Source organism: Limulus polyphemus, unplaced genomic scaffold, assembly GCF_000517525.1.
Source record: "Limulus polyphemus unplaced genomic scaffold, Limulus_polyphemus-2.1.2 Scaffold3208, whole genome shotgun sequence".
In the NCBI taxonomy this organism is placed as follows: Eukaryota; Metazoa; Arthropoda; class Merostomata; order Xiphosura; family Limulidae; genus Limulus; species Limulus polyphemus.
Window position 1 is genome coordinate 32,209 of NW_013668818.1, and position 10,288 is coordinate 42,496.

At 31.2% G+C, this 10,288-nt stretch overlaps 2 protein-coding genes across 3 annotated transcripts in view; one reads left to right on the top strand and one right to left on the bottom strand.

Moving 5' to 3' along the window:
- Nucleotides 1-4,937, bottom strand: part of LOC106468899 (ADP-ribosylation factor-like protein 5B) — a 26,136-nt gene extending 21,199 nt beyond the window's left edge. Inside the window, exons 1-2 of one of the 2 annotated variants that reach the window (XM_013929348.2) lie at nt 4,782-4,937; nt 3,953-4,059 (exon numbers count right to left, since the gene is read on the bottom strand). In XM_013929348.2, the coding sequence (XP_013784802.1) occupies nt 3,953-3,998 (46 nt within the window). In that variant the 5' untranslated portion in view covers nt 3,999-4,059; nt 4,782-4,937. Of the gene's footprint in view, nt 1-3,952; nt 4,060-4,767 lie in introns of both variants that reach the window. The other variant, XM_022397262.1, reaches the window with a different exon arrangement.
- A 2-nt stretch (nt 4,938-4,939) lies between these two features.
- The window catches only part of LOC106468900 (EKC/KEOPS complex subunit LAGE3-like), a 6,442-nt gene continuing 1,093 nt past the window's right edge, over nt 4,940-10,288 (top strand). Inside the window, exons 1-2 of the mRNA XM_022397263.1 lie at nt 4,940-5,038; nt 9,923-10,051. Of these exons, the coding sequence (XP_022252971.1) occupies nt 5,028-5,038; nt 9,923-10,051 (140 nt within the window). The 5' untranslated portion in view covers nt 4,940-5,027. The remainder of the gene's footprint in view (nt 5,039-9,922; nt 10,052-10,288) is intronic.

The window sequence follows — 10,288 nt, forward strand, 5'->3', positions numbered from 1 at the left end:
CCCAACGCAACACCCTCGTGAAATTGTCCTGAAATTGCATGTCTCTCATGAAACAATACGTAAACATTTAAGGAATATAGTAAAACTCCATAAAGGAGGTGTTTGGGTGCCTCACGAACTCTCCGATGATCATCGTTTCCAACGTGTGAAAGTTGCTTCGTCTCTTTTGACGCGTGAACCATTTTTGGACAGAATTGTCACTGGTGATAATAAAATAGATTCTCTACGCGAATATTAAACGTCAAAAACAGTGGCTCAGTCCTAGTCAAAAACCACTTCCGACCCCCAAACCTGGACTCCATTCGCAGATAGGGATGCTTTGCATTTGGTGGGACATTAAAGGAGTAATTTATTTCTAAATCCTCAATCCACAGCGAACTGTCAATGTAGAGATCTATAGTCAGCAACTGGAACGTTTAAATCAAGCCCTTTACTCGTCAATCGGAAAGGTGTTCTTCTCCACGACAATGCACATCCACATGTGGCGCGTTTGACGCAACACAAGATTGTGGAGCTTGGTTGGGAAGTTCTCCCCCACCCACTATATTCTCCAGATATGGCACCATCAGATTACTATCTCTTTCGTCCACTACAACACCATCTTAATGGGAAAACGTATGCAAAGGTGTTAAAGAGCACATTGACATGTTTTTTATTTCAAAGCCAAATGATTTCTTTAATCAGGGCATTAACAACCTGATTGTAAGATGGAAAAGCATCATCGATAAGAATGGAAACTATTTCATTTAATAAATGTTTTGTTTTGATATATAAGTTGTTCGGGTTTTGACATCTAAAAAAGCAACATTATTTTTTTGACGACCTTGTAAAAATATTTCGCTTTTCCAAACAATATTGGTTTCAGACCTAACTATGTAATTTTTAGGCTACGCAATCAAGTATTTTCTCTGATACTGGACTCTTGGTTGACTCACTAAAGATACTATAAGACTCCCAGGAACGTCGAGAGCCAGCACGGGCCCCCTTTCTCTCTCTCTTTTTTAACATTTTCAAGAATGTATTAAAAATAAGATCCTAAATTAGGACAGCAACGAGCTCATAAACCAAACAAAAGTATAGCAGCAGCCGTTTTTACCTCACAGTATAAGCATAAAAACGTTAATAAAGTAACAACAAATATCTATTAAATCTATAAAGTAACAAATACATATTAATTATTACTTAAATTATCATTTCAGTCGTTCTTAATGTATCAAGCGTCTATATGCAAAGAATAGCCAAAAACTATGGTTTTTATCATTAAATGAAGATATAGCCTAAAGATGCTTTGCGGGCTTTACGCCATAACCAGGTTTCATTTGCCTGGGCCCCTGGGCAGTTGCCCCCTTTGGAATAATTGAAAACAATAATAATCAGAAACACAAGTTTTGATTAGTTGATTATTTTCATGACTTTAGTCAATTTCAATGTAATTTTGATTAATCATTTATTTTACGTGACACTAATTAATAATCATAAGTAATCGATTAAATCAAGCTAATCGCCCAGTTCTTATTTACAGAATATCTTATATTTCACTCTTTGAAAATACAAATGTTTTTGAAATATTTCAGGCACTTAGAATATAATAAATGCTTTTCTAATACCTGTGTAGGATCAATATTACACTGCTCCTTTGTGTGAGCTAAATAAATACAAGATAACTTCCTGTATTATAATATGTATGGTGTTTTGAGTTGTCGTTTACTCATTACATTGAACCTATGTTTATAAAGGATTTATAAGATATGTAACATTGATGTTATTAATTTATTTTTTAGAATTATTCAACAAACAAGCTGTTTAAAATATTAAAAATATGTTGTGGATTGAATGTTAGACTGGGCTTTGTACTTATTTTTCATAATTTCCTGTAATTCACCTAATGCACCGTAAAATAATTTTCTGGTGATCTTTAATCTTAATAATTCCAGACACTGTTACTCAACAGTCTACTATAATTAGTATATACCAGTTTTTCAAAAAAGGTGCTCTCATTGCACTTCATGTATAAATTGCTGGAGAACTGCTCATCCAATTAATTCATTTGATCTACATGGGTGGAGACAATTTAGAAATTAATTTGTACTGTAGTTGCATTGGGTGCTAAAAGAAAATATTTACATTTAAAATACAAACATTCTTTTTTTTTTTATACATATTCTAAATTTTGTGGGGAAAAAATATTAATCCACATTATTTCTATGTAATATATGTATATGTAATTTATAATAGTTTACGTTGTTGCTGGAAACAGTGGGCGTCTCCTTGATCCAGTGTTACAAGTCCATATTAAAAAACAAAAAGAACTATATAAAATTTATATTTTGAAAACATCAGCATGATAACACATCTAATCATTATCGCCCTGTGAATAACAGACTGGCTGAGAATCTACTAGTGGACATTTTTTAATATCTTATATCACTGAACAACAAACATTCCAAAAATAGACCCTTAGTAAGCCAACAACTTATGATAAAATGTCCATTTATCACCATTCTTTAACGTGCACTTCAAATTTGTTTTTAATTGTACTTCTCCATCTATTTCCATAAGCATCCAATTTAACTAATTAATCTATTTTAAGGTTCCTTATCAAAGGCTTTAAAAAATCAAGAGAAAATCATACGCTGTTACCTCAACCACAAAACGGAAGCCCCATCCAAAAATTCATTAAGCTGGTTTGATTAGAAAACCTTTTCCTAAACCCAGTATGATAACTATTTGTCAAATGCAACTTATCTAAGGCCTTTTCTAAATGGCTTCTTACATCAGATTTCAAACACTATGCAAAATTAAACAATAAATGAACAGGACTATATTTTTTTGTTCTTTGTTGTTTTTTTTCAGGCCATTTCATCTTAGAAGTAGAGATCACACTAGCAGCTTTCCAATCATCAAAAGTTTGTCCAGTGTGAAGACGTTTTTGCTAAGCTTTGTCAAAGTTTTAGAATAAAAGGACCAGAAGCTTTACTCTAAAGAATTCACCAGACTTTTCTGCAACAGATTTAAGGAAAACAAAATTGCTTCTCCCTTATGAAAAATTTATTATACTATGAATCTCATCTACTTCATTAGTAGAGACAGATGTAAAAATCTCATTAAACAACATAGAACCAAAACTTTCACATGGGTTCCTTCTCACATATAAATGAATTAGAAAAAGTTTTATAAGGATTACAGGGATCAATTTTTGTTTAATTTTAAGTTAGTTATAGGTTTCTGCTTATATTATTTTACATGTTTAACAAAACAGGTAATAAAAATAACACACAATTAAAAATTATTAAAATGATTAATATTATACTACAAACTAGAGTAATGTTATTCACCACATACAAAAAATCATTTTTGATTTAATGTGACATAATGGCACAACACACTGGTAATACCAAGATAAAAAAAAACAAACAGATTCTATTCAGAATTCTTTTATTCAAAATTATTACATGGTAGTATTTGGTTATTAACATGGATTAAATTTTGTATCCATAATTTTTGTGTTAGATAACATTTAGTGTTAACTTGAATGAATTTTGGTCAGTACCTTATAATTAATCAAAGTTAGCCACTGGGTTATATTTTTATACATATCACAGATACAGTAAGTAAATAACATTAGTCATATACATGTATATCTATCTAATCTCTTGGAAATACATGTAGGATGGCTAATTTGAAATTCAGAATTTCTGGAAATATACATTTACTATTAGGGTGAAAACTAATTTAAAATGTTGATGAAGCTATTGTCTGCCCAAATTTTTTCCCTCTAAAATGAGGTCATTCCCAATTTTATAAACATATTTAGACACAGTGTGCAGCATATTAAAAAATAGTTAAAAAATATAGTAGATACATTTAATATTTAGAATTAGATATCAATTTTGTTGATGATAGTTTGTGATTATGGCAGTGGTGCAGAAAGTAAACTGTTAGTGTTACATACCTTCATTGCCAAATAAACTCCACAATTTGGCTAGCAGAATACCCATAATGAGAAGCAACCTTCTCACTTTAGATGTCAAGAGTTTGGGATTTCACTCGACAAAGTTTCTGACATATGAAAACAGAATAATACTATACTGTAATTTTATAACTTAACAAAAAAAGAAGATTGTTAAAAACAGGTATCTGTCTTGAGTTTTAAATTCCAACTTCTAAGTAAAATATACAATGATTTTGAATAAGTTTTGTATTTTTATTTTATTTTGCATTTAAGCTTAATAATACTAATACTAAGACTGATATTAACTTGGCATATTTAGAGAACAATTTAACCTAGCTTATATCAGTTACGAGAAATTATGTTATAAAACCAAAAATTTTGGAATCTTGTTAAACAAGCCTAAAGCTGAATTAATTAAATCTTAGTTTTTGGTCCAAATAGGCTAGGTAAGTGTCATAGTGTAAACAACAACAAAAAATAAATTAAAACTGAAATAATACGTCACCCGATATTTGGGTAACTAAATCTTAAGCCTAACTTCACACAAACTGACAAAGTACATTATTACATATTAAATTGTTATTAAAATTTATCACACAGTAAATATTAGTTTATGTGCCAACTGTTCACTACTTTTTGGTAAGATTTCTATACTTGCTACGGTATTTCACGTTAATAAGCAAATTAATGATATTTACAACAAATTAATTCATTTTTCACACAACATCATATTACTATTACTCGTTAGCACTATCTAGTAGTATTTTCGACTTCGAGTCTATTGAAATTTACAAATTCAGATTTAAAAGCCTTACGGAATTAAACTTACATCCTCACTTAACGAACAAGGAGTGCATCTACGTTTCTCAGCCTCTGTTTTTTACTATTCCTTATGGTATTGTTACTTTTAACTATCGCAGTACACACTTGACACGACAGTTTCTCACATGACTTGAGTCACAATGCTTCTCACTTATGTGATTTTTGTTAGCCGTCTCTTTACCCTGCTGCGTTGAAAACCTATCTCAATGACGTAGAGGACGAAATCGAGGCTTGGATAAGAAGAAACACAGACATGTTTGTAGCGTATCCTTTAAAGTTTAACTTTAAGGTTGAATATCAGTACCAAATAATTTTTCAATAAATGCTTCTGATAAGATTAATACGACAATTTGATAAGACAAATACTTTATATCTTTATTTTATATGCAATGTAAACTAGAAACAGTTGTGTTAGTTTTTACATTAATTTAAATTTTAAGCCTAACTTCCATAAGTATTAATGAGACTGTGAGCGGGACTGCGTTATTACTATATAATTATAATGTAGTATTAGTATTAAATCTGATTATTGCAAAACATTAACAGTTAACCAACGAATGAGACATTTAGTGCTAATTATACATATATATAGATATAATTATGATAGTTAATACTTTACGTATACTATACTTTACATATACTTTACTATATAATATTAATAGTGACATGGTTATGGAGTATGTAGGCTTACGATACTTTTTTCAAGATTTGTAAAATAGATATCAACTCCAGCCGAAGCAAGTTACCCATATAGACCAAACTGAATATTTACCTTGTAATGAATGTAGCCAATTTAATATATTAGTGCTGCAAACTTTCAGGAACTTGTTTGAATGAGACTTTTGTAACAGTAAAATTTGAGCATGTAATAAAGTGCTATTAAGGTGAAGGAAATCACCTTGTAGAATGATGTGGAGGTTTACTCCCCCCTCCCAAATTTGTATTCAATGAAGCATAATGATGCAGTCTAGTCCATTTCTTTGATCAGTGCAATGGTGAATTTGACCTGGATCCAGCTGGTCAGACAACCAAGATTCATTATAAAAACTAATAAAGGGGTCAAAGTTGATAATTTGACCAAAACATGATATTTTATTATTTATGTGTGTAAGTGTGAAAATAGATCTGTGAGCCTCATGCTCAATGGGTGAGTGTTAGTAGCACTAATGTACTGTTCTTACATATCACAATTAGAATTCACTGTGTTATCAGAGGTACACTTGCTGTTAGCAGTATTTTTGGCCATAATCCTAATGATATCTAGCAAGGTGTAGAAAACAATAATTAGGTTTGTCTCAAATTATAAATCCATATACTAAGCTAACTAAAGAAATTTTTGTTTCTATTTTGTTAGTAAATTCTCATCACAAACAGCAGTCACAATGCCGAATATTATAATTTAAACTTTTATGTATTCATACAATCTAAAAATATTAAAAGCAATAAAATAAGTTCATATAAAAAATGCTGAATATGTAGAGTTTGAGGTAATCAATCCAGAGACATATTTCAAGCCAAGGATCTGCTTTTATTAGTTTTTATGTTTTATGAAAACTGTGACAGGCATTTATAAGGACATAATTAGAACCTAATTTTGGGCTAGCCGTGGATAAGGACATAAGAAAGAGCAGAATAGTAGAAGGCCATTATATTCAAGGTTTACTTCTTAGTGTAGAAGTTATGGCCAGTAGCTTTTGTATTGGTCATCTTTGTTGGCACTGGGCATGAAGGCCAAAACATAAAAATGGTGAGCACAATTAGCGACTATTCTCCATTGATATAACACACCCACAAATTCCTAGCATTTGCTGGGATACCTCATAAACAGAGCAAGGCCTTGTTTAAGGGTGAAGTATTCAAGTGAAAAAATCTAGATACGAGCATATGTGTCTGACTCTGTGTGAAAGTGTGTGACTGGGGGAGCAAGGTTAGTGCCCACTGCCAAGCATAACCTGGAATTTGTTTTTATAAGAATCTCTCAGAATTGTAATTTTTACTGTTTGATCTTTATCAAGTTACTGTTTTTGTAATAGAAAACCCACAAAATTGGGCAGGTATTGTAACATAAATGTTCAATATGTACTTGTTGAGAATCTATAGTCAAAGTGGGGGGCATGCATGTACCCCCCCCTCCCTATATATTATATATATATTACATTGGGTATAAAAAGAAATGGTGGGTGTTTTTTTTTATCCTTACAAATACATCTTGAAGAACTTCAAATTCTTGCTCATTCTCAACATGGATGACAAATGTTGATATAATAAACAACCATCGTGGTTTTTTATGCCAAATTCCCCCTCGTGCATAAAAAACAGCAGTTAAAAAATCCAAGTTAAACTTAAGAAGTCAGTCAATTGATTGCTTATTTTTCTACTTGCCAAATAATTTAAAACCTTATTGAATACCATAAATACATGTATATTATCTAAGGTTTTTTGATTAATTTTGAAGCCCCAAAGCCACCCCCCCCCATTCTGCTTATAGGCAAGCCCTAGAGTTACACCTCTAAGTATTCAATACAAGCAATATTTATTTTGTCAAAGCCTAACATTTTTTACTTTCTCGCATGTTTTGAAAATTGTATATATATGTGCTGTGTGAGTTTAGTGGGTCCATACTCTTCGCCTGGTGAAATCTCACCAGGTGAGTGATCTTATACTATGCTTTATTCTAATGTTATTCAGTTTTATGCAGCCAACAGCTATGATCTTTGTAAACTTCCAATATAATATAACTTAATAGTAATGGCAATATTATTTGGTACATTTATGATATTGAATAGCAAGATGGTAGCATTGTATGCAAAGGTGCCCCCAGAAAAAAATTTGGGGGGTCAAGTAACTCAAGTTTGAAAAAATTATGAAATCGATATACAAGTACCTTATGATTTTCCAATAACATAGAATAATAATTTTGCATATCTAGTAATTTTTTCTGTTTGAAAATATGGGGAGGGGGGTCAAATGACCCTCCTAGCCCCTTCCTGTGGTTGCCCATTAAATAAAATTCAATGTATGAAATTAATATAAAAATAATAACATATTTGAAATTCTTTGACCAGTTAATCGAATAATATTTTTAGGGACAACAAGGGACCTATTGGTCCATTTGGGTTGTCCCATCTTTTAAACTAAACTAAAACTATTAAATAAGAAAAAAATATAATAAAAAAAAACCTCAAAGCTAGCTCTTATCATTCATATAGTTATTAAGCTTTTTCTTAAACTTGCTTAAATTTACTGCATCCACAGCATCTGAAGGCAACTGAAGTCTAGCTGAAGATGACTCCTACCCTGCCAAAATTTATATTTCTGTCCCCTAGTCTTACCATTCTCACCATTAAGTATGAAAAAAGATGATGTATCAACACTATCAATTCCCTTTACAATCTTAAACGCCTCAATCAGATCCCATTTAACTCTTCATTTTTCAAGAGAAAACAATTTGAGAGATTTCAGCCTCTCCTCATATGATAACCCCTTCATCCCAGACACCATTCCAGTAACCCTTCTCTGAACCCTTTCCAACAATTCAATGTCCTTCCTAAGGTAAGGAGCCTAAGACTGAACACAATACTCCAAATGTGGCCTAACCAGTTACCCATACAAGATATTATAACTTCTTTAGATCTGTATTCAATATTTCTGTAGATACAACCTAAAATTCTATTTGCCCTACCACTAGCAACAGCACAGTGCTTGGATGGTTTTAGAGACCAATCAACTACTGCACCAAGATCCCTTTCTTTCATGACACTGTTAAGGTTATTCCCATCCAAATTATACGCATAATTATAATTATGATAACCCACATACATTATCTTGCATTTATTATAATTAAAACCCATCTGCCATTTATTTGCCCAACTCACTAAATGATCTAAATCATTTTGTAAAGCAGCAGCATCCTCTTCACAGCTAGAAACAATCAAGACCTTAATATCATCTGAGCCCTTCACATCCATGTATTTATCCTAAAACATTTTGAAATAATTCAAACTAACATTAAGTACCATACATCATCAAACAAACTATTTCACAAACTTATAATAGAGGGAAAAAATTACAGTGAAGAAATCTGCTTAAGGCTTCCAAAGCTTAAATCGGTGATTTCTAATATTCAGATTCCTGTTTTATGTCTTTTCAATCCACCATTTAACCTGAACTAATCACAAGAACATTGTTCAAATCTTAAATAATTTTATAGCCTGAATGAAGTCATCTCTAGAATTGTTCTTTTACACACCAGAGAGTGAAAGTCCAAAATTTGAACCCTCTGCTAATAGCTTAAACTTGCTAAATTAAAGTGTCACTCTGCAAACTAGATTTTTTAAAAAATATGACTTCCAAGATATTTTAATGGAGACATTTTGGTTAGAATGTCCAAGAGAGAAGATTGTTAGTGAAACTTTTGGCTGATTTTATAATTTCAAAAAAGATAGCTAAAGAGAAATATATTATTATTAAATGTATGTTTTTTCAGAAAGCTTTTTCTTAAATGAATGGAATAATTAAATTCAAACATGAAAAACACCCAGCTTGCAAGAATGTTAAATTCACATGCGAAGTGGAAAGTGTGTGGAGGTTGTAAAAATGAATAAAAGTCACTTTAGAAATCAGTCTTTTAAGGTAAGAATTAATAAAACAACATTAATCATTTTATTTACAATTTATAAGGGATTAATTATTTATTTATTTTTATTATTTACTATTGGAATTAATGTTACTACCAGTACCAAGAAGCTGATTTTCTTGTTCTGAGGGCAGGTCAAACAACCACACCATCAATGAGAAAAAAGTACATTACTAATTCTAAGAACACATGAATGAAAGCAAAATAGAATATGCTAATATGTTGACCATGCTATATCTGTCACATCCAGTGCTGATGAATCCTTTTGACCAATACTAAGGCTCATCAGACTAGCTGAGATATAACAGACATGGTAGTGGTCTAGGCACTATATATGTCATCAGTTTTCTTATTATGGTGAGAACCAGGGTGAAGCAATTGAATCTTTATTATCAACAGTTTTATTTAAGTCATTTGCAAATCAGACTTTTAGGGTGTTAAGCCTTTTTTTAAGTTAACATGCAAGAGTTTTTTAGATATTTTCATAGTTTTGCTTGACAATAAATTTAAAGAAACTTGAGTGTACCTTTTCCAAGTGATAAGGAGGCAGAGATAGCTTATCATAGCTTGAGAGTTGATGTCGAACCAAGTCGTGGAGGGACTGAAAAAGTTCTGAGTGTAGAAGAAAATACTCTGTCTGTGTAAGTATACAAGAAGAAAAAGAAATGTAAACAAACTTTATAGGAAGAAAATATGATGGAATTCTTAAGTTTGTATCTAATAATCCTTACTCATTGAAGCCGATATATATTTTTATTATGTTACTATGGTAAGTTTAATTTTAGATTGAAGGCTTTATTCACAATTTAAAAGACAACAACTTCTTTTCGATACAGTACAGAATAGTAAAAAACATAAAGTTTTAAATTATCTGAAAT